Below are 23,925 nucleotides of genomic sequence, written 5' to 3' on the forward strand. Positions count from 1 at the left end.
CTTACAGTGGCTGCACTGCATAGTTCAGAAAGCCTGGACAGAGGGACGAATTCCCGATGATTGGAGTAGAGCTCTCATAGTACCCATATATAAAAAGGGAAATAAAACTGAATGTGAGAATTACAGAGGTATTTCCCTACTGAGTGTTCCTGGCAAGATCTATGCAAGTATACTTGAGAAACGGTTGAGAAGAATTGTGGAAGAAAAGCTTGGTGAAGAACAAGCTGGATTCAGGCCAAATAGAGGCTGTCAGGATCAGTTCTTCACTTTACGACAAATAGTCGAGAAAGCATGGGAATATAACAAAGATCTGTATTTAAGTTTTGTCGATTTGGAAAAGGCATATGACAAGGTGCCAAGAGAGAAGCTATTCAATACGCTGCAGTTATATGGTGTCAATGGGGCATTATATCAAGCAATACTTAGTCTTTATTTGAGTTGTGAGTCAGCAGTTAGAATTGAAGGAAGTACAGGAAGATGGTTTAATGTTAAATCTGGTGTGAGACAAGGATGTACATTATCCCCTCTGTTATTCATTATCTATATGGATCACATTATGAAGGAATGTGGTATTAAACCTGATATCAAAATTGGAGATGTTAATGTCAGCTCTTTGCTTTATGCGGATGATGTTATACTTCTAAATAAATCCGCTACAAGTCTGCAAGATTCTCTGACTAAATTGAATAGCTGTTGTAATAGATATGGTATGAAGGTCAGCAATAAAAAGACAAAGACAATGAAAATAGGCAGAATCATTGAAAATGTCAACTGTGTTGTGAATGGAGAACCTGTGGAACAAGTAAAACATTTCAGCTACTTAGGCACAATTTTTACTGAAGATGGTAAACTAAATATAGAAATAGACAACAGAATCAGCAAAGCTGGTATCGTGGGAAGTCAATTGAATAAATTCATATGGAATAAGAAAGAAATTAGTCGGAACACTAAATTAGCTGTATACAAGACTGTGTTCAAACCAATTTTAACTTATGGATCTGAGAGTCCTGAGAAAGATTAGAGGCGTGAACAGATGGCATCAATGGCAATATCATATTAAAAATGAGGATATTAGGAAAGAACTTGACATTGTCAGCATCCAGGAATGCGTTAGCAGAGCTAATTTCAGATGGTATGGTCACTTAAATAGAATGGGAGAGGAAAGATTAGCAAAACAAGTGTTCTCTGCCAGGTTGGCAGGAAAACGACCCAGAGGAAGACCAAGATATAGGTGGATTGATACGGTACAAAGTGCCTTAGACAATAGAAATATAAGATCTGATAATGTTGGAGTCTTGACAAGTAACAGACTGATTTGGAGGAAAATTGTAGATAGGAAGTTAGTAATGATGTAATTTTTTCATGTAGTACTGTCATATCCTGTACACCCCTTGAGGGTACATGGCAGGAATTTGATGATGATGATGATGATGATAAAAAGTACAGGCAGCCCTCAGTTTACAGCAATTCACAATAATGCCGGATGCCTGTGCATGCTTTCTTACTGTAGTGTGGTCTGACTGAGAAACGACGCTATTTGAGTGTTTACTGAGCTACTACGACATATATGTATCAAACCTAGTTTTACTGTTGAATCTACCTAATTGTTCTATTTAATTTTTTTTACATACATACGTATTTAAATTGATAAAGTACGTTATTACATACCATCTCTGATAAAAGAAGTGCAGGAAAGTCAGCAGAACTTGGTGTTAAGAAGGAGCGGCAATCAATCACACTTGAAAAGAAGATGGAGGTGATTCGAAGAATGGAAGATGGACAGACACACATGCTAATGTCTGTAGAAGTATGAATTTACCTCCATCGACTGTTACTACAATTATGAAAAATGTAGATAGAATAAAACAGTCTGTGCAACAATCTATGGCAGTACTAAATGCAAAACATGTAAGTTATAGCAGGGGTAAACTTCATGAAAAAATGGAAAAATTATTATCATTATAGGTGGATGACTTTGAATCAGAAAAATATTCCTCTGATGCAGGCTGTTATAACTGAGAAAGCAAAAACAATTTTTGAGAATCTTAAAAAGACAGATGGAGGTGAAGAAACATTTTTAGGAAGCAAAGGTTAGTTCATGAGATTTGAGTCTTGAAGTAAGTGCCATAGTGTCAAATTATGTGGTGAGGCGGCAAGTGCAGATGTTGCGGCAGCATCTGCTTTTCCTAAAGAATTTCAAGGCTGTGTAGAACAAGGAAGTTATCTTCCTGATCTCATTTTTAATGTTGATGAGACTAGGCTCTACTAGAAAAAAATTGCCATCATGCACCTTCATTTCCTGTGAAGAACGTTCCGCTCCAGGTTTTAAAGCTGCAGAAGATAGACTTATGCTTTTGTTGGGTGCAAATGTCTTTGGAACTTTGAAGCTTAAACCAATGTTGGTGTACCATTAACAGATACCACACACCTTCAAGGGTCTAAAAGCCATGCTGCCAGTCTATTGGAAATGGAACAAGAAAGCTTGGGTTACACAAGACGTTTTTATAGATTCGTACACAAATTATTTTTGTCCTACCGTGCTTCGTTTCTGTAAAGAAAATGATTTGCCAGCCAAGGCATTGCTTCTCTTGGATAATGCCCCTGGACATCCTCAAAACCTTGGTGAAATAAGAACACCATTGGATGTCAAGGTTTACATGCCCCCAAATACAACATCACTTTTTCAACTGATGGATCAGGGGATTATATCAATCTTCAAAGCCTATTATCTCCGTATAACATTTATGGAAATGGTAAGAGTCTTGGACACTTCAGGAAAAACTATTAAAGGCTATTGGCGGCCATTCAATATTTTGAAGGGCATTAACAACATCAAGGCAGCTTGGAACGAAGTGTCAGCAAAGTGTTTAAAAGGAGCATGGCGAAAACTTCTTCCAGCATTTATGCACGACTTCAAGGAATTAGAGCAAGAAGAGAATGTTATTGAAGACGTTACCAAGCTTGTGCGAGAGGTGGGATTGGAAGATGTGATAGAAGTCTTAGAGAGCCATGATAAACTACTTTCCAATGAAGACTTAAAAGAATTAGCTGAACAATTAAGTCAACATCCAAAGGAGGAGAAAGAAAATGAAGAAAATCCTCTGAGAATATAAAAATGGCCGATTTACAGTGTATCCTTGCAAACATAGAGACATTGACTGATGAACTCCGCAAAATGGACCACGATTGGGAATGGAGTGTAAACGTAAAAAAGAGTGTAATCACATGTATTTGACCTTACATTGAACTCCTTAAAGAAAGAAAAAGAAAATCTAGGCAGTTAACATTGGATACTTTTGTCAAAAAAAGTGCAGGTGATCCGAAACCAGGAACTTCAACATAGAAATATGTAATATCTTTTCGAAGTTTCATATTTTTTGTATATAATTTTGTTTTGTTTTCGTTATTAATAATTTTATTTTAACAAATATATATGTATGTATTATCAAAGCTTTAAATATAATAATGTTACACATACTTCGTGTGCATATTTTTTGACTGCACGGAACATTACTTTGTACCTCCCATTAAAATTGGGTTCGGTTTACGCCTGTTTTTTCAGGAACAGAAGTGAGGCATAAACCGAGGGCTGCCTGTATTTTAGAACACCATCCTTAAAAAGTTCAGATGTAATGATTACTGAAATAAAGAGCCAAGAGGCTTCACTTCAGCGATGCAAAATTATAGAAATTAAGTGGATAATTGAATTCAACATTTAAAAGTCAAATATATATAGAAACTACAAGAGCTTCGTGCCGAATATAGAAACTAAGGGTTTTGGCAGATCCAAGTGTGAGCAACTTTTCGGAATAGGGGCAACTCATGGCAAAGGTGGAGTAAGTTCTGATCGCTTCTCTTGGCATTCTCCATAATGCAAAGCACATCTCCTTGCGGAGACGTATGATGCTATGCTATGCATTATAGGAGGGGGTCACTATTCAGACCGTTTTTGACCTTTGTTGAGGTCTCGTCAGTGGGAGCCAGACCCAGATGTAAAATACCCAGGTTGAAGTGATGCAGAAGTCATTCTTTCCCATACGAGTTGCCAAAAGGTGTCACATTTCAAAAGGTACCAAGAATTACTGAAATAAAGAGCCAATTTTATTATCATCATTTCAAATTATCAGCATTATTTAAAAAAGCTTTGAAATATATGATGAATTCAATATCCATTCAATTTGTGTAATGATTACTATTATTATTTATTACTATTTCGCAACACCTCCAAGGAGTCAAACTCATCAACAGAGGGCACCTACTCTACAGCTCTCTGTCCCCACGACTTTCATCCTTTCCCATCATATACACAAACATCATCTACTGGCCACTACCAACACTAGTATTTTTTTGTCTGTAAATTGCGTGTGTCCTGAAGGCAGATTTTTCAGTATGCGGGATAAAAAAACCAGAGTTTCCGAGAGGGAAAAACTCTGCGACTTCCATACGAGATCGGCTAACTTACCTTCAATTGAAAAAAAAAAATATATATATATATATATATATATATCAAGATTCCTCCAATCACGATCAAACTTAGGCTTTTCCCAATCAGGCTACAGAGGTGCTTAATGATTAGTTTTGTTATTACTTCACTATTCACTAATGTACCATTAATCGAAACCCTTGATTTGCTAAAGTAACGTTTCCCCTGGATATATCTGAATTATTTAAATTTACAGTACATGCACGTCATTTTTCATGGAAAGGGAAGATATACAAACAACTAGATGGGACAGCAATAGGATTCACCCCCTTTCTCTCCCTATAGTCAATTTCTACATAGAGCACTTGGAAATGCTATGAATACAGCCACTCTCAAACCAATGGTTTAGCTATGCTATGTTTGCTATTTGGCCACATGGTAGATATATTGGATACATGTATCTAGTGCATTTAAATAGCCCAAACACTAAAATCCACTTCATCATGAAAGAGGAAGCTAATGACTGTCTGTCCTTCCTGGATACACTAATCACACTGCTTCCAGATTGTTCCTTATCTTTTTCTGTTTATAGAAAACCCACACATACAGGGCGATATTTGCATAGTCATACCATCATTCAGCTCAACAATATAGTATCCTAAAAAACACTAATTCACAGAGCGAGAGCTATCTGTTCCAATGACAATGCTCTTACTGCTGAACTGAACTCGCTTGCATCACACTTTCTTAGCCAATGGCTATAATTCCCCATAGGATAGAAAAAATGCGAAATGCTCCCCAGAAATCCCCTGCCCACTGTCTACTACAGAAGACTACAGCAAGACTGTTACCATCTTATACATTCAAGGCACACCTGAAAAGATATCTGAGTGCTTATATCAGCTACACACTATATTTACACCATATGTCAAACTGACAACTCTCACCTGTTAACCTAAGGACAAACGCTCTTCTTTATCACATCCAGGGAGTTTATGAAGTGTCCTGTTCTTGTGACCTGGCTTACTATGGACAGATAGGAAGAACTGTTGACATTCACCTTGGTGAACATAAAAAATACATCCAGCGCTATTGTTATGGCAAGTCGGGCCAGGAGACCATGCCTTGGATACCCCTTCACACAGGATCAAATGGAAGAAAACAGAAGTGCACAGAAGTCATAAGTCAGAGAGATTGGTTTTGGAATCAACAGCAGCTTTAAAACTTACTGCAAACCTCAACAAATATCTATACAAATAAATAACGGAAAAACTCACGTAGAAATATTATTTAATAGTATAATTTTTGCCTGTGTGTCACAGGCATCTTCAGTACAATTAGGCACAAAAATTAAACACTAACTGACAATTCCAAAAAGTGCCACCTAAGTAGCTGGTGTAAGATAACTAAAAAGTCAAAAAAAAAAAAAAAATTTAATACAATAAAAAGTTAGGAAAGATTAGCTGATTTGTAAAGTACTATCTCCCATAAAGGGAATAGACGTAAGCCGTCGGATCTGTTTAAGTTAGGAGAATGAAGTAGAGTTTCACATGCTTCTTTATAAAGGCGTTCCATGAGAAACTGACTTTTGTGAAGAACTCTTGTCTTTCTCCAATGAACTCTGTGTCTAGTGAAGATGGCATGTTCTGCAAGTCCAGACTTTTCAGGTTTAAAGTATTCAATATAAGATTGGTGTTCTTCTAGCCGAATGGAGGCAGATCTTCCCGTTTGTCCGAAATAGCATAATCCACAAGAGCACGGAATCTGGTAGACACCTGGATGATTAAGATGTGGAAGCTTGTCCTTTGGAGAAGCGAGAAAGGTGGAGATTTTTCTAAACGGTCGAAAGGCAACAAAAATATTCAGTGGTTTTAAAATTTTTGCTATACGTTCACTGATGCCTTGTATATAAGGGATGGTAATGCGCGTTATTTCCTCTGTGTTTGAAGAGGGAGACATATTAAATCTACTCAAAGTTCTTTTAATGAAGCAATTCTTATAGCCATTAGATAGAAAGGAAGAAGTTATATATCGTATTTCTTTCTGTAAAAGATCGTCTGTAGAACAAAAGGAGTGGGCCCGATGAACCAGTGTTTTAATAGTTCCTGCCTTTTGACTGGGATGGTGATGAGATTTCGCATGGATATAGTGGCCTGTATGAGTCTTCTTTCTATAAACTGAGAAATGTAGGTTACCATCTGGTTGGCGAAGAATTAGAAGATCTAAAAAGGCTAACTGCTTATTTGATTCTACTTCTAGGGTAAACTTGATCCTAGGATGAAATGCGTTTAACTTATTGAGAAATTGTTGAAGTTCATCAGAAGAGCCATTCCATACAACAGAAATGTCATTGACATATCTGAACCAATGAGTAGGTCTGGGAGAAATATTGTCAAAGATACGTTGTTCAAAATGTTCCATAAAGAAATTAGAGATAGCAGGAGAGAGAGGATTACCCATTGCTGTTCCTTCAATTTGTTGATACAACTTATTTTTAAAAGAAAAATAACCAGAATTTATTACAAAATCAAATAAGTTTACAATGTCTGAAGGAAATTCCTGTTGTAGTAATTCAATACTTTCCGAAAGAGGCACATTTGTAAATAAAGAAACAACATCTAAACTGATCATGATATCAGAAACGTCCAAATGAAGATCTGAAATTTTATTTTTAAAATCCAAAGTATTTTTTATATAAGTATCAGTTCTTCTAGTTGAAGAGGAGAGTAAATTAGATAAAAATTTTGAGATTTTGTAAGTTGGGCAACCTATACAATCCACGACTGGTCTTAACGGAATGCCTGGTTTATGAACTTTTGGAAGACCATACAATCTAGGTGGACGACCGAAGAAGGTTTTAAGTTTTTTCTTTTGATCTTCATTCCATGTAGATACATTATCTATAAGAGAATTAAGTCTCTTCAATTGACTCCGGGTAGGATCCGATGTAAGAGGCCTATAAGTTGAATAGTCGCGAAGTAAAAGAGACATTTTTCTCTCATATTCCTTCCTATCTTGAATCACTACAGCCTTCCCCTTATCAGCTTTCGTAATTATTAAATTATTGTTATTCTTCAGTGATTTCAATGCTTTAAATTCAGAGTAAGAAAGATTAGGACGAGGAGGCTTGGCATGAAAAAGAATTTGTGCACATTCAAAACGTAATCTGTTGGCTGTTTTTTGGGGTAAGGATCGAATACCCCTGTCTATGTTATGAAAAAAATCCATAATAGGCACCTTATTCGGCGTAACAGCAAAATCATATCCTTTTGATAAAACAAAACGTTCACAGTCTGTTAGTGGACGTCCGGAAAGATTTATGACTACTTTATCTATATCAATAGTATTATTACTGGATCTAGGTAAGCTGACTAGTGATTCAAATTTGCGTTTCAGCTATCTTTGACAATATTTCTCCCAGACCTACTCATTGGTTCAGATATGTCGATGACATTTTTGCTGTATGGAATGGCTCTTCTGATGAACTTCAACAATTTCTCAATAAGTTAAACGCATTTCATCCTAGGATCAAGTTTACCCTAGAAGTAGAATCAAATAAGCAGTTAGCCTTTTTAGATCTTCTAATTCTTCGCCAACCAGATGGTAACCTACATTTCTCAGTTTATAGAAAGAAGACTCATACAGGCCACTATATCCATGCGGAATCTCATCACCATCCCAGTCAAAAGGCAGGAACTATTAAAACACTGGTTCATCGGGCCCACTCCTTTTGTTCTACAGACGATCTTTTACAGAAAGAAATACGATATATAACTTCTTCCTTTCTATCTAATGGCTATAAGAATTGCTTCATTAAAAGAACTTTGAGTAGATTTAATGTCTCCCTCTTCAAACACAGAGGAAATAACGCGCATTACCATCCCTTATATACAAGGCATCAGTGAACGTATAGCAAAAATTTTAAAACCACTGAATATTTTTGTTGCCTTTCGACCGTTTAGAAAAATCTCCATCTTTCTCGCTTCTCCAAAGGACAAGCTTCCACATCTTAATCATCCAGGTGTCTACCAGATTCCGTGCTCTTGTGGATTATGTTATTTCGGACAAACGGGAAGATCTGCCTCCATTCGGCTAGAAGAACACCAATCTTATATTGAGTACTTTAAACCTGAAAAGTCTGAACTTGCAGAACATGCCATCTTCACTAGACACAGAGTTCATTGGAGAAAGACAAGAGTTCTTCACAAAAGTCAGTTTCTCATGGAACGCCTTTATAAAGAAGCATGTGAAACTCTACTTCATTCTCCTAACTTAAACAGATCCGACGGCTTACGTCTATCCCCTTTATGGGAGATAGTACTTTACAAATCAGCTAATCTTTCCTAACTTTTTATTGTATTAAATTTTTTTTTTTTTTAGGAAAGTTATTGACCTTTTTAGTTATCTTACACCAGCTACTTAGGTGGCGCTTTTTGGAATTGTCAGTTAGTGTTTAATTTTTGTGCCTAATTGTACTGAAGATGCCTGTGACACACAGGCGAAAATTATACTATTAAATAATATTTCTATGTGAGTTTTTCCGTTATTTATTTGTATAGTTATGTCTACTCACGGTTTACCTCTTTTAAAACTCAACAAATATGCCTGTACAGATTTAACTAAAATAGGGGAGACAGTCAGTTTAAGAGCTAATTAATACTTGTTTTCTCTCTTTTTTCAACATAATAAATGGCACCTAATTAGGACTTTTGTTCCTCTTGTTGTCCATTACATTTTTTTAAACTTGTCCCACTGTTATACCAAGTGTTTGTTGTTTTGTGTACTTTGACAAACTGTTTTTGTGCTGTATAAATGCTGGATATAATACCAGCAAAATATCAGTAAATAAGAAAATAATTAATATTTATTAACTTATCATTCTGTGTTGTAATCAATACCATGAAAATAATTAACACATTACATCATTATATTATATTACAATAAAAGTAACTGTCTTGAGTATAAAAGGATGCCTCCAAAAAATTGGCATCGTTTTCTACTCAAGACAGTTACTTTTATTTCATCTGTCAAGCTATTGATTCTATATACATATTCTAAACCTACCAAATTAGACTACTGCTTTGACATTTTAGAGGGTGTATCAAAAAAAAAAAAAAAAACTAAAATTTTTTGATGCTGAAAATGGGTTATTAATGATCTCTCTCTCCCCATGCCATGACTCATTTCAATCACTATCTGTTTGTATTTCATGTCTTTTTTGGGGGAAGGTTGAGGAGAGGAAGGGTTGCTATGGATTGTATTTTGCATGAAGTAGGAATAACTTAATGCAAGATGCAATTTATAAATAATGCCAATTACCTAATAGAAATAGCAAGAAATGCATTATTACATGAAAAGCATATTCACCTTGTTATTTTATCTTCAGCCCGTGTCCTTAGCATGTCATACATCTGCTGCTGCTGAACTAATTTAGCACTCCCCGCCTCTAGTTTCTGCTTTAGACATTCTTCATTCTATAAATTTCATAAATAACACTGTTTCTTCCAACTGAAAACTAAATTTATTACAAAAATATGGAATATCTGTATTATGCTAAAATCAAACTAATGGAATACAAAAATTCTCCATTATATATATGCAAAGTGTGATGGTTATAATAAAAAATCTAGATTGAAATTGAATACCAGATATGGTACTGCAGTAGTACAAAACTTATTTTTTACTTTACCTGTCCAGCTACTGACTGTGTATGCAAATCCCAAACCTACTCAACCTTTGATTATTCCTATAGCTGCAAGCAGACTAGGATCTTCTGGGTGTGGCAGAATTTGAAGAATAGCCTATATACAGCAAGTTCTGTTTGCAACTAAGGAAGCTGTTACAGAAACCTTAGAGATGACAGAACTTGCTTTCAGAGAGAAAACAATGAGATGAACTTGATTTTTTCAAATTCAAATACAACTAGTGGATGAATACCAAATATGTGGCTATTTATAGATGAAAATTCTGTAGCACACAGATAAGAATTTACCCACAAAATCAGACATAACTAAATATTAGCCAAGTAATTAGTTGGAAATTACTCATTTTGGATAATGGCAAAGTATCTAACAAATTTTAACATGTGGTGCATTTACACACAAATTCTTGATACAAATACTGTGACAAATATAAATATAGCATATAAGTGCTTTTTTTGGGGGGGGGGGGAGAAGTTACAACCTGAGTAGGTCATAAACTCAGTGTATGCTGAGGAAACCGATTCGTCTCCTGATTATTTAAGTAGGAGGGTTTCTCTGATTACTATTATCACACCCTCCATGGAGTCGGCAGACTCATCGGATGTTCAATCAACTGACAACATATTTATCGCGCTGAATCTTAAAGTCTTTAACACTCTCTCTACATTCACAACATATTCCTATAATGTGTTCCATTCACCCAAAATTCTCCATTGTAAAAAATCTACTCCTCACATCCTCCTTCACCATACTTATATAACTTCCAAGGATGGCCCCTGGTTCCTCCCCTCTCACCTTCTACTTTTTTTTTATACTTTTTATAATATCCTCTGTATTAATCTGATAAAGTACCCTAACTAATCCCTATCATATCACCTCTTAGCCAACATTCCAGATTTCTGATAGCGCATTAGTCAATTGTCTCTAGATCTTCTCCAATATAATAAAATTAGTTTAATCCTTTATCCAAGTGTGAGCAAACAAAGTTTGCGCCTGAAAGTATCTTCAGGACTGGGGTAAGGTGGTACAACACCAGGGAAACTCATTGCAAAGGTGGAGCAAGCTACCCACACTCCTATCTCAGTATCTTCTATAATGCAAAACACATCTCCTTGCGGATATGTCTAATGTTATGCATTAAGGGAAGGGCCACTACCCAGACTAGTTTCGACCTTTATTGAGGTCTCTTCAGTGGGAGCCAGGCAAGGAGATGTGTTTTGCATTATAGGAGATACTGAGATAGGAGTGTTGGTAGCTTGCTCCACCTTTGCAATGAGTTTCCCTGGTGTTGTACCACCTTACCCCAGTCCTGAAGATACTTTCAGGTGCAAACTTTGTTTGCTCACACTTGGATAAAGGATTAAACTAATTTTATTATACTCTAACCAAGTGAAAAATAAACTTTCAACATCTTCTCCAATATTTTCACCTCACAATGAAAACTAAATGCAAATTTGAGCCAAAGTGTCCAAGTGTGGTCTGATCAGTGCTTTATATAGTGACACAACCACCTCCTTACTCTTACATCTCAGTGTACTCCCTATCATACTGCAATTTGATGTATGATCTTTACAACATGTACAATGTGACCTTTAAATTTGTCTACTGTCAACTAACATTCTCAGATCTCAATCTCATCCATGTCCTGAAGAACAGTTTCATCAACATAGTGCATAGCTTTATAATATCGCTACACTCCAAAATGCAACATCCTTGTGATTATTAATATTAAAACTACAACCCTACTCATTTGTCCAAAGTCTATTTAAATCTTTCTGACTTAAATATCTTGATGACAACTGCAGATATACAGACTGTCTATAATTAGAAACTTTTGTCCTACCATGCTTGTGGATTGGTACTGCTTTGCCTTCTTTCCACTCTCTAGGAACCTTTCCCACTGCAAGACTTTCATTAAATAATTCATTAAAAAATTGAATACCTCTAATTCTCCTAATACTTGCCTCCCCTCTACACATTACCTAGCATCATTTACATGAATATATACTGATCAAGTGCTTATCAAATAACTCCACTATATCCTTTGCAATGGTCCCCTCTACTACCATAACTATCCAATGTCAACCTGCCATAATTCACTTTCTCTTATTTGCCATATAGCATAAGAATTCCCTTGAATTATCCTTGACCAATCTCCTCTCATGCTGTGCTTTTGCTTTCTTTAACATGCTCGTCACCTTTCTAGCCTGCATTTGATCACCATTGAATGTCTTGTACCTCCTCCATAACATCTTTTCCAATACTGCTTGCTTGATTTCATTTCATCCATTTCACTCTTACTCTATTTATTCACTTAACTCTTAGTATGCAGTTATACACTACTTGTGTCAGATACTGCCTTCCTTACCAATTCCCAGCCTATGTAAAATGTATTCTCCACAGCTTATCAATCCAACATATTGATGTTAGTTGGCTACAGAATTTCCCATAATTATCCACCTTATAATTCCACATATATCCTTTCTTGGTAGTAACCTTTTCTTTCTTCACCACTTCCCAAATAAGTCACCTCATGATCACTCTCTCCAACCAGCAGCAGTGTTGACACCTCATTAACTACATCCAGTGAGGATATCACCAAATCTAAAACTATGAGTTGCTTCCACCACATGCTGCTTAAGACAGTTATCCTTCAGAAATTTAACAAATTCACTCTCCTTTTTCCCATATAACATATCCTCCTTCCGGTTCACATTTCTATGATTAAAATTTTCTATTACAATCATTTTGTTATATGCCCAATCAATTTGCCAAAACATTTCACAATCAGTGCTCTCTACATTCCCTGGCCTATAGCAACATCCTAATTAGATATATTATTCTGTTAATTTTAACTTCTCACCACACAGATTCAAAATCTTTGCATGAACTACAATTTTCAACTTCCTCTCTATGAACACAGTTCCTCTATCATTAAAGAGTACTCCCCTTCCTCTCTGCCTGTTCCTATTCTTCCAGAAAATTGTATGTCCATCCATTTCTATTCCCGACAGTACATCCTCCTCAGACAACCAAGTTTCACTCACCAATTACCTATGGGTGTACTGACTCAATCAATGTAACAAACTCAGCTTTCTTATTTCTAATACTCCTTACATTAGTATACAAAAATAACAATCCTACTCTCTATGAGGCCATTCTACCAACACCATCACTTCCTACTCTAGCTGCTATACTACATCCTCTCTTAGGTCTGACCACCCCTGTTTCTATGATTCATATTCATCTCATCCATACCGTGATGCATTTCATCACTAGCTCATCAATGCTTATCAATTCTTGAATCACGACTTGACTTATCTCTAAGGTATGAATAAATTTTGCTGTTGAAGTTTTGTATCCCCTTTTACAGTTGTAGTTCACTCACCACATTTCAGTTATGCTCTTATTATAATGAATTTTGTTTAATCCTGTATCCAAGTGTAAGCAAACAAAGTTTGCACGCACCTGAAATATCTTCAGGACTGAGACAACTCGTGGTAAAGGTGGACCAAGCTCTCATCACTCCTTGTCTTAGTATCTCCCATAATGCAAAGCACATCTCCTTGTGGAGATGTATTACACTATGCATTAAGGGAAGGGCCACTACCCAGATGGGTTTAGACCTTTATTGAGATCTCGTCAGTGGGAGCCAGACCCAGAGGTGGTGATACTAAGGTGTAAGCAATGGAGAAATTACTCTGGATTTAGAGAACGATGTTGGAAATTTTTTTTTCACTTGGTTAGACTATAACAAATTTAGTTTAATCCTTTATCCAAGTGTAAGCAAACAAAGTTTGTGCCTGAAGTATCTTCAAGACTGAGGTAACTCGTGGTACCACCTCTGGGTCTGGCTACCACTGACGAGACCTCAATAAAGGTCAAAACTTAGTCTGGGTAGTGGCCCTTCCCTTAATGCATAGCATTATACATCTCTGTAAGGAGATGTGCTTTGCATTATGGGAGATACTAAGACAAGGAGTGATAAGAGCTTGGTCCACCTTTACCACGAGTTGTCTCAGTGTCCTGAAGATACTTCAGGTGCAAACTTTGTTGCTTACACTTGGATAAAGGATTAAACTAAATTTATTATAGTCTAACCAAGTGGGAAAAAACTTCCAACATCTTTCTCATTATGCTCTTATTCTTTGCTGTTAGCCATGTGCTCGCAAGTTATTCTTTTCACCAGGAGTCACATATGGCTTACTTTCCTACACTTCTAATGATCATGCTAACCTGATACTCTGCTAGGTCCATGTTTCAAGTCTAGACTTCTTTATCCCTACTCTCTCCCTATTCTTTTGTATATTCTCTTCTCTGTTATTCTTCTCTTCCTTTTTCATTCCCCCTTTCTCTATTCAAGAAGTTTCGTATATATATCTCCTGATCATGTGATTGTGCATGCACTTAAATGCATGTTATCATTACTACTCAGTTTATTTCCATGACAATGACATATTTTTAAAGGTAAGTTGCATTCTCTATTTGGCACTCATCCTCATTCTTTTTTGTAAGAATTCAGGTGTAACATAAGTTATACACACAACTGAATTCATACAGGATATAATAATACCAGAAATTCTGCAACTGCACTTTTATAACCATTAAGTGGCCTATACCTGCTACCTAACAGAGCTGATTCTGCTCATCTTATAGATGCTCAATTGGTTTGACATCCAGTGATTCAACAAGCCAATAAAATCATTCCTATTTCATGAGCATCACATCAAACATGCATTAGTAATTTTCAAGCCATTTCACACCTTTAATAAGCAAGGTGGTAGTCATACACTTGGTGATAAAATTCATTTATCTACTACCTAAAGACATTCACAAATATCCACATCCATGGTGGGATTCAGACCCACTGACCATTTGTTGAGGAAAAGAGATACTATCCACTCAGCTAACAAATGATCTCCCAACTAGCAAATGATTTTGATACCTTGTGATATGGTGCACTTATTCTACTGGAAACAACTTACCAGATGAATAAATTGCGGACATGAAGAAATGCACCTTGTCAGCATTTGAAGAGTGGGGGGGAGAAGTCATCTAGTTAAATGAATCTCAAAATTTTTACAGTGACAGCAAGGCTAAAGTATAGAAATAGAATCATCAACAAGTATATTCACATTATGTAAGTAAACCTCAGAGTGGTTCAAGAAGACTTGGCATCAGGAAATCTAATGTGTGCCAAGAAAACACTTCCCCACAACATCACCACCTAGCTTGTAGTGCTGCTACTTGACATAATGGATTCACTAATTAAAAATGCTGCCACAAGTCTAATCCACTGGCATGCTATTAGCATGGGACCAAGATGTGATATAATTAACTTTTCCCATTCCCCAAATGTTGTATCCGTGTTCCTATATTCATGTCTATTTGATTTTAGTTGAGAGGAATGGAATTTGCTGCAATACTCCACTTCTGATAGGTTCCAACATTGTGCAGTCATCTGAATGATTGTGACTCTGTTAAGACTACACTATTCCTCTAACCACCACCACCACTCTTGGCAGCCTCTCATATCAGAAAACTCTCTGGCCACGGCATTGCAAATGGGTGCATGTTTCCTAGTTGTTGAGTCACATCTGATATACTGGAGACGTTCAAAAAAGGTATTCTTAGATGTCAACTGTTATTCATATTTTTTGATGATAGTTAACAAATCTAAAAGAAATTAGCTAAAATACTCAATTAGTAGTATACAAGACAGTCTTCAAATCAATTTTAACTTATGGATGTGAAAGTTGAGTTGGAAATAAAATAGTTAATCAAAGACTAGAGAAGTGCAGGGCCTCTAGTCTTCACTTAACCAAAACTGAACATGGGTTTAAATCTTGAGGAGTCTTTGCTCCTCAAGATTCCATCACTAAGAGTTAAGTCTATTTCCGATGCTGGGAATGGGAAGTAAACAGATTTCACTGGAAGTTCAGTGTTCATTCCTAATGAACAACTGCATCATGAATGTTAGCTAGAAAGAATGACAGAGTGAACAGTTGGCATTATGCAGAATTAAACTAAAAATGAAAGTAATAGCAAAGAAACTAACATAATTAGCTTTATAAGTGTGTGACCAACCATGCTAATCAAGGTGGTATATGATCATGTAAACATAATGAGAGAGAGGGAGAGGAAAGGTTAACAAAGCAAGCATTTGTTGACAGGATAGCATAAAAAAGAAGTATAAGAGGAAGTTAATAGTTTTTTTAATATAAGACTGGAATATCATAACTAATATTTGAGAAATTACAAATAACATATTAACATGGAATAAAACTATTAACAGGAAGTTAACAATAATGCAAACCTATATGTTGTATGTATAAACAGATGATGTTATATTTTTAGGCAATACTACTCAGGTAAAGAAAGGAATAGCTGTAACCATAAAGAGAAACTTAACTGGCAGCACTTTCAAGCAGAGTGATATGAGCACATTTCAAAATGGGGGAATTGGACAACGGAACTTATTTGTGCCTATGGTCCCATATAAAGTTCTACTAAAGAATAAATGGAGGAATTCTTCAATTATTATTAGAAGGCAGTAAACAAAGAAATATGATAAGCTCTTTTTGAAGACTTAAATGGCAGAGTAGAAAATTACTGCTTTTTGAGAATACCTGAAAATAAAGGCAAAGCTAATAACAATGGTTTAATTATCTGTTAGATTTCTGTTCAGAACACAGATTAGTCATCACAAGTATAATGTTCCAACATATAGATGCACACAAACTCACAAAGAGAAGATACAAGAAATAAGAAATCTTATTACTATGTTACTGCTGATAGCAATATCTTCATGCGAGTTCAGAATGCAAGCGTATACAAAGGGTGATCACCTTTTAGTTCTGAGTAGTAGTAGTAGTTAACTATAGTTAAAAGTGAATATCACACTGAAAAGAAAAACATGCAAGAAAGTTTTTAAAAAGAATCGAGGTCAAAACAGCTTTTAGGGATGAGATGTAGCCAAATATACAAATATTATTCAAAGCAAAACTTAAACAGTCTAAAAACAAGAACCAAACCTTGGATTGTCAGTGGCAAGCTGCGAAGAAAACACTGATTGTCTTGCAAGGACAGAAAAATCCAAACTTCATGCAGACTCAAGAAGTTAAACAAGGCACTCTTAGATAAGAAAAAAGCACATAGAAAATTCCTATCAAGTAAGTCAGCCAAGGTCCTGAAAAAACACAGAAAAATGCCAGAAAGTTTAGCTGACTGTAAACATAGCTAAACAAAAATCATGGGAAGACTGGTAAAAATATAGAAAATAAATATTATAAGGGTGGCAAAATGTTCTGGGATGAGTTGAAAAAATTAAGAATGGAGGAAATAGTACTGTGAAAGTCATCAGGGATGATAAAGATATTTTAGATATCTGGAGTAATTACTTTGAAAGACTTAAATGAAACAAGCAGTTACAGAGCAGTGGTAAAATATAGCTAAGAGAAATGGAATCAAGTATACATATCAATTCATACATTTCAGAAATCTGAAATGTGAAATGGCAGCTGGAAAAAACTAGATAAGATTTCCATATACATACTTGAGAAGAGGAAGAAAAACTGTAAAAAGAAAACTTGAAGAATAGACTGGGTTCAAGTCAAACAGGAGTTATCAAGATCATGTTTTTACTTTAAGACAAACAGCTGAGAAATCATGGGAACAGCTGGTGGAGAGAGAGAGAAGCCAGTTGAATAAATTTAAATGGAATAAGTAAGAAATTAGCCAATACATGAAACTAGCAGATAAATAATTTTAACTTATGGGTCTGAGCATTGGATTAGAAATAAAGCAGTTTCTGTAAAACTAGAGACAACACATATGAGAGTTGCAAGAAATATCAGAGGAATGAATAGCAGAATCATATTAAAAATGAAGATCCAGGAATGTGTGAGTAGAGCTAACCTAAACTGGTATGGTTAGTAATAGAAAGTTAGTAATCACAAACTTTTCATGTAGTACCATCATCATATCCAGTACGTCCTTGGGGAGAGTGCATATCAGGAATTTTATGATTATGATGATGGTGCAAAGAAGAGTTACAAAGATTATATCCTGATTATGGGATTTAGATTATGAGGACGGATTGCAGTCTCTGGTTAACAGGAGAAAGAGGGGTGATATGATTGAGGTCTGTAAACTCTTGAATGGGTGTTATAGGATATCGTCTAATGAAATTTTTTGTTATATGAAAGGTGGGAAGAGAACACAGGGACATCCATGGAAGTTAATTTTATTCACAGTCAAGAAAGGAGTAAGAGCTAGGTTTTTCTCTCATAGAGCAGTAAGTGAGTGGTGAGTGGAATAGTTTGCCTTTAGGGATAAGTGAATCTAGTGTGAATGAATTTAAGGGAAAGTATGACAGCTGGTTTGGGTGAATTATAGCCTCTCTCAATGAGTCCTTGACTCCATGGAGGTCTCAGATGACAATAATAATACACTGCAATGTCTTTTCCTGGTTACTACTGCCTGAATATAATAGCTTATAGTTATCATTTAGAAGTATGTCACCTGTTCTTTGTCTCAGCAACACCAATTATAACTAGATGGTATTTCTGCAATTCCTCTGATAGCATTCCTTCTTTTCCATTCATGCTTCTTAAGTCTGCAATTCCATTAAGTTTGAGATGTTATGCCAGCAGCCGATTTTTGCACTGTTCACACTGGTTCCCTGAAAAAAGTAGCCAAACCATCATGTAACCAATTAACACAACACACTAGTTGGTTGGTATAATTATTATTATTACGGGCGACTCCAAGGAGTCCTTAGACTCATTGAGGGAGGTCCTAAACATCATGTCCATCACAACTATTCGACATTCACACAGTATCTATCATACTTTGCCTTGAACTCATTCACTGTCATAGCACCCACAACAGACTCTGGCAGCTTATTCCATTCATTCACCACTCTAAAAGTAAAAAACCCAGCTCTAACACCCTTACTAACCACACTCTTGCCCAGCTTCCATGGATGTCCCTATATTTCATCATATTGTACCACTTCATTTTTCAGGGGTTAAGACATTCTCAAATGGCTAATACATCTTCATTCCTTCAGTATTTCAAGTATTTCAGTGGATAGCTAATAAGAAAGCACACACACTATAAGAATCTCAAAATTGGACAATGGAGAAGAAGCCCTGTTGGTTCTCTGCATTCCTTACAGATCATGTTGAAGAGCTCTTTCCATTTATCTAACTTTGACTCTTCAGTAATTCCATGCTAAACATCATAAAAAAATTAATCAGTGTAAATTACAGATACTTGCGTGATTTCCCCGTTTGAAAATTTAATGACCTGAGATTTTTGAAACATGATGCCACACACACACACACACACAGTTCGGTTGTGATTAACCCAAAGTAAACAGGACCTTTAGTTTTCAGTTATCCAACTAATTCACCCCCCCCCCACACACACACACTTGGATGTGGAAGAGGTGGATAACTGAAAATACTGGTTAAAATGGAAACCAGAAAATGCATATATAGTGAAAACAGATACTATACAGAACTGTAGTACAGTATGTATGTATGTATTCATCACAAATAAAAAATAATCAATGAATATAGAAAAGTTCACCATTTAGAGAAGCAAGTGATTAGGATTTGTTTCTCATTTTAATAGCAAATTTTGTTAGCATTTCAAAAGCAGTATGCCTGTGCTACTTACTTCCTTTTGGTTGATTCATGTAAACAAGAGTGTCAATTTCAAGGCTTAAATGAAGACAAAAGAGAACATGTATGGAGCAGGGGGCATGCATGACACACTACTAATGAAGAAATACTCTGGCCTGTTTTTGAATTCCACATAGTTAGACTGCAATTACTGTACCTCAATAGATCTTTCTCTCATGCACACACACACATACCAAGGATAACAGGACATGGAATAAGCAAGATCACTATACTAAAGTTTCAGTAAAAACAAATTTATATTACCAAACATTTTAAAATGTTTAGTAATATAAATATATTGGCAATATAAATAAGTTTTCAATTTTTAATTAATAAAATTTCACAATACCTGCTTAAGCCCTTCTAGAGCTAACTTGGTTTTCTCATAGCGTTTATGTAGGTCTCCAAAGGCATTTTCAACACCTCTTAGATCTTCAAGTGCCTATATATTCAGTGAAAAAAAAATTTTATTTAAGAAATGATTAAAACAATTTAAAAATTTTACTTATGTACTTCATACAAAGAATAATAAAGAAAAGCTGTATAACTGAGAGGAGACCTCCACATAGCCTTTAAAGGAATGTGGAGAACCGACCAGGGCTTCCTACCTAATGTCCAATCCTCACCTTCTCGTGGTGCACCCCGTTGGGTATCTACCTGGACACTGAACGAACGAGGATGGGCTGGTAATTTTGGATTTAGCCAACCAAATGTATTCTTACTGATTAAACCAAAATACAAAATGGTACAACATGACAAAATTTCATGCCGGCTGGGGCGTTGCCTGGTTAAACAAGACCCCCCCCCCCCCTTGTTTTTGCCACTGAAATGGGCGAACAGCCAAAAGTCAGCTACTGGAACAAATCTGAAAACACACCCCAACTCAACACCACCAGAGTTAAAGATTGGTACTATCAATATAAGAAGCCTGAATGGCAAAGAAATGGAGCTAGCAGAGGAATTAGATAAGTACCAGATCAACATAATAAGGGTGACTGAAACAAAAAAGACAAAAACTGGTGAGATCTTTCTGAGCAATAAATACAAAATGTTGTATTTGGGCAATGACAATCAAGGAAAAGAAGGAGTAGCGATAGTCTTCAACACAAAATACGAGGCTAATCTTCTTGAATGGCAGGCAGTCTCAAGTAGAGTATTGTGGGCAAATATTAGAATGGGGAATCGGACAATGACACTTATTTGTGCCTGTGGTCCCACAGAAGGTTCTACTAAGGTAGAAGTGGAGGAATTTTTTGATGCTTTAGAAAAAGCAACTGACACAATGAAAAAGGAAAAGTTGGTCCTTGTTGAGGATCTAAACAGCAGAGTAGGAAATGATTGTCAGACATACAAAAATATTTTGGGAAAATTTGGAGAAAAGAGCACAGCTAATAATAATGGCAAATATCTGTTGGATTTCTGCTCAGGACATGGACTGGTTATTACTAACACCATGTTCCAACATAAAAATGTGCACAAATTCACATGGAGAGAAGAGGCAAGGAATAAGAAAAGTCTCATTGACTATGTTATTGTTGATAGTGATGTTTTCTCCCTGGTGCAGGACACCAGAGTGTACAGAGGATTTGAAATTGGAAGTGGTCACTATTTAGTCTTGAGCAGAATAAAATTGAATTTCATATTGGAAAGAATGACATGTAAGAAAGTTTTAAAGCGAATAAAAGTTGAGCAGCTCTCAGATGTGAACTGTAGACTAAAATACACAAAGATTATTGAAGAAAAAATGAAAGAGTTTGAGAACAGGAATCGAACCTTGGAGATTCAGTAGCAAGTCTTACAGAAAACTCTGATTGATTCAGCCAGAGAGGCATATGGAAATTTTTCTATCCTTGTCTGCAAGGATAGAAAAATTAGAACTCCACAGTGGAGACAGGAAATTAAAGAGGTAGTGAAGGAAAAGAAGAAAGCATATCAAAAGTTTCTGGCAAATAAGTGAGCTTGTGCTCTCAGAGAATACAGAGACAAATGTAAGAAAGCTAAACACTGCGTAAAACTAGGTAAACAAGTCATGGGAGGACTTTGGCAAGAACATAGAAAATAAATATCAAGAAGGTGGCAAAATATTCTGGTGGTTATTGAAGAAGCTTAGGAATTGAGGAAAGAGTGCTGTAAAAGGAGTTAGAGATGATAAAGGTGACATGAAAACGGGAGAAAAAGATATCCTTGAAGTATGGAGTAATTACTTTGAAAAACTGCTAAATTAAACAAGCAGTGAAGACAGCACAGTGGTAAAAAATACTGACCAGGCATGCAGTCAGGAATACATACTTGAAGTAGAAAAAGCCATCAAATGCTTGAAAAGTGGAAAGGCAACAGGAGTAAATGATATTTGACCAGAAATGCTGAAGTATGGTGGTATAAAAGTCTCACAGTGGCTGCACAAGGTCAGCAATAAAAAGACAAAGACAATGAAAATAGGCAGAATCATTGAAAATGTCAACACTGTTGGGAATGGAGAACATGTGGAACAAGTAAAACATTTCAACTACTTAGGCATGATTTTTACTGAAGATGGTAAATTAAATATAGAAATATACAACAGAATCAACAAAGCTGGTATGGTAGGAAGTCAAATGAATAAATTCATATGGAATAAGAGAGAAATTAGTCAGAACACTAAATTAGCTGTATACAAGACAGTGTTCAAACCAGTTTTAACTTATGGATCTGAGAGCTGATTCAGAAGCAAAACACTTGACCAAAGACTAGAGACTGCAGATATGAGAGTCCTGAGAAAGATTATAGGCATGAACAGATGGCATCAATGGCAATATCATATTAAAAACGAGGATATTAGCAAAGAACTTGATATTGTCAGCATCCAGGAATGCATTAGCAGAGCTAATCTCAGGTGGTATGGTTACTTAAACAGAATGGGCGAAGAAAGATTAGCAAGCCAAGTGTTCTCTGCCAGTTTGACCGGTTTCTTGGTCTTCCTCTGAACATAACGCTCCAATGCAGGACTACACTTTATATGATTGCACACTAAGGGAGTTAAAAGACTAGGATTGAAAACATATGCAATTTTGGAAAGTATGTCATAATTAAAAACATTAACTCTTCCATGTATACTTATAACAATGTCTACTGATAATATTTTCACTTCAGAGATAGATTTTTGCAATAGTAAAAGTTGGCGCATTACTAAAAGCACACAAAAAACGCAAAATAGGGCAAATGGTCCTAAAATAACTAAAACATACGATTAATAACAATTTTAAGAATGCACAAAAGCAATGATTGTTATCCTTGGTTTATGACAAAAAAAGGAGAGACTTCTAGAATGATCGGACAAAAATAGTTGAGGAAGGCTCGAATTACTCCTATATTGAAAGTACAACGGCAAAGGGATGAAATAATAGAAAGTTGCATTTCATAATAGAATTTGTATAGTAACACCAGTCATTCCAGAACTTTATTTGCAATAGACAATTTTCAATTCCAATAGACCGTTAATTGAAACTCTTGATTTACTCAAGTCACACTTTCCCCCTGATATATTTGAACTATTTAAATTGCAGTACATGCAGATTATTTTACATGAAAAGAGAAAATATACAATTAGATGGGACAGCAATGGCTCCCCACCTTAGCCAATTTCTACATAGAACACATCAATACAGCCAGTCTCAAACCAGTGCTTTGGTTTGAGTTAGATTTAACTTTCCTGCCAACTATCATGCATACCTACTGAACAATGACTAACCTGAGCAAGCTTCCATGCTCCACAGTTTTTTTTTTTGTTTTAATTTTGTTTAATGGTTCCCACGTTTGGTTTTAGTTATGTAATTGTTCACATTTATCACTTTTTTTTTTTTTTTGTTCTTCCTAACCAGAAGAAGTCACTCTCATATGTAGCAAAACTAGTCGGTTCAAGTATCTATATTATCATGACCTATTAAACCCAGCATTAGTTATCATTTCTCACATTCGTTTTTTGGTCAAGAAATCTACATGCTCATCAATAAACAGATTTGATGAAAAAGTAAAAAAAAAAAAAGTACACATACTAGAACTAAAATGCAAGAAACAATAATTTGAATTCAACTTTTCAAAGAATGTTTCTATTCCAGAAGAGCTAAAGAGA

The 23,925-nt window shown here is 35.8% G+C and overlaps 1 protein-coding gene across 3 annotated transcripts in view; it reads right to left on the bottom strand.

Moving 5' to 3' along the window:
- The window catches only part of LOC150107563 (uncharacterized), a 215,624-nt gene that overhangs the window by 19,429 nt on the left and 172,270 nt on the right, over positions 1-23,925 (bottom strand). For all 3 annotated transcript variants that reach the window (XM_090391956.1, XM_090391955.1, XM_090391957.1), the window contains 2 exons: positions 20,167-20,259; positions 9,791-9,897 (listed from right to left, as the gene is read on the bottom strand). In XM_090391956.1, the coding sequence (XP_090248082.1) occupies positions 9,791-9,897; positions 20,167-20,259 (200 nt within the window). The remainder of the gene's footprint in view (positions 1-9,790; positions 9,898-20,166; positions 20,260-23,925) is intronic.

Source organism: Typopeltis vanoorti, chromosome 4, assembly GCF_054136105.1.
Source record: "Typopeltis vanoorti isolate ZY-2024b chromosome 4, IOZ_Tvanoo_1.0, whole genome shotgun sequence".
In the NCBI taxonomy this organism is placed as follows: Eukaryota; Metazoa; Arthropoda; class Arachnida; order Uropygi; family Thelyphonidae; genus Typopeltis; species Typopeltis vanoorti.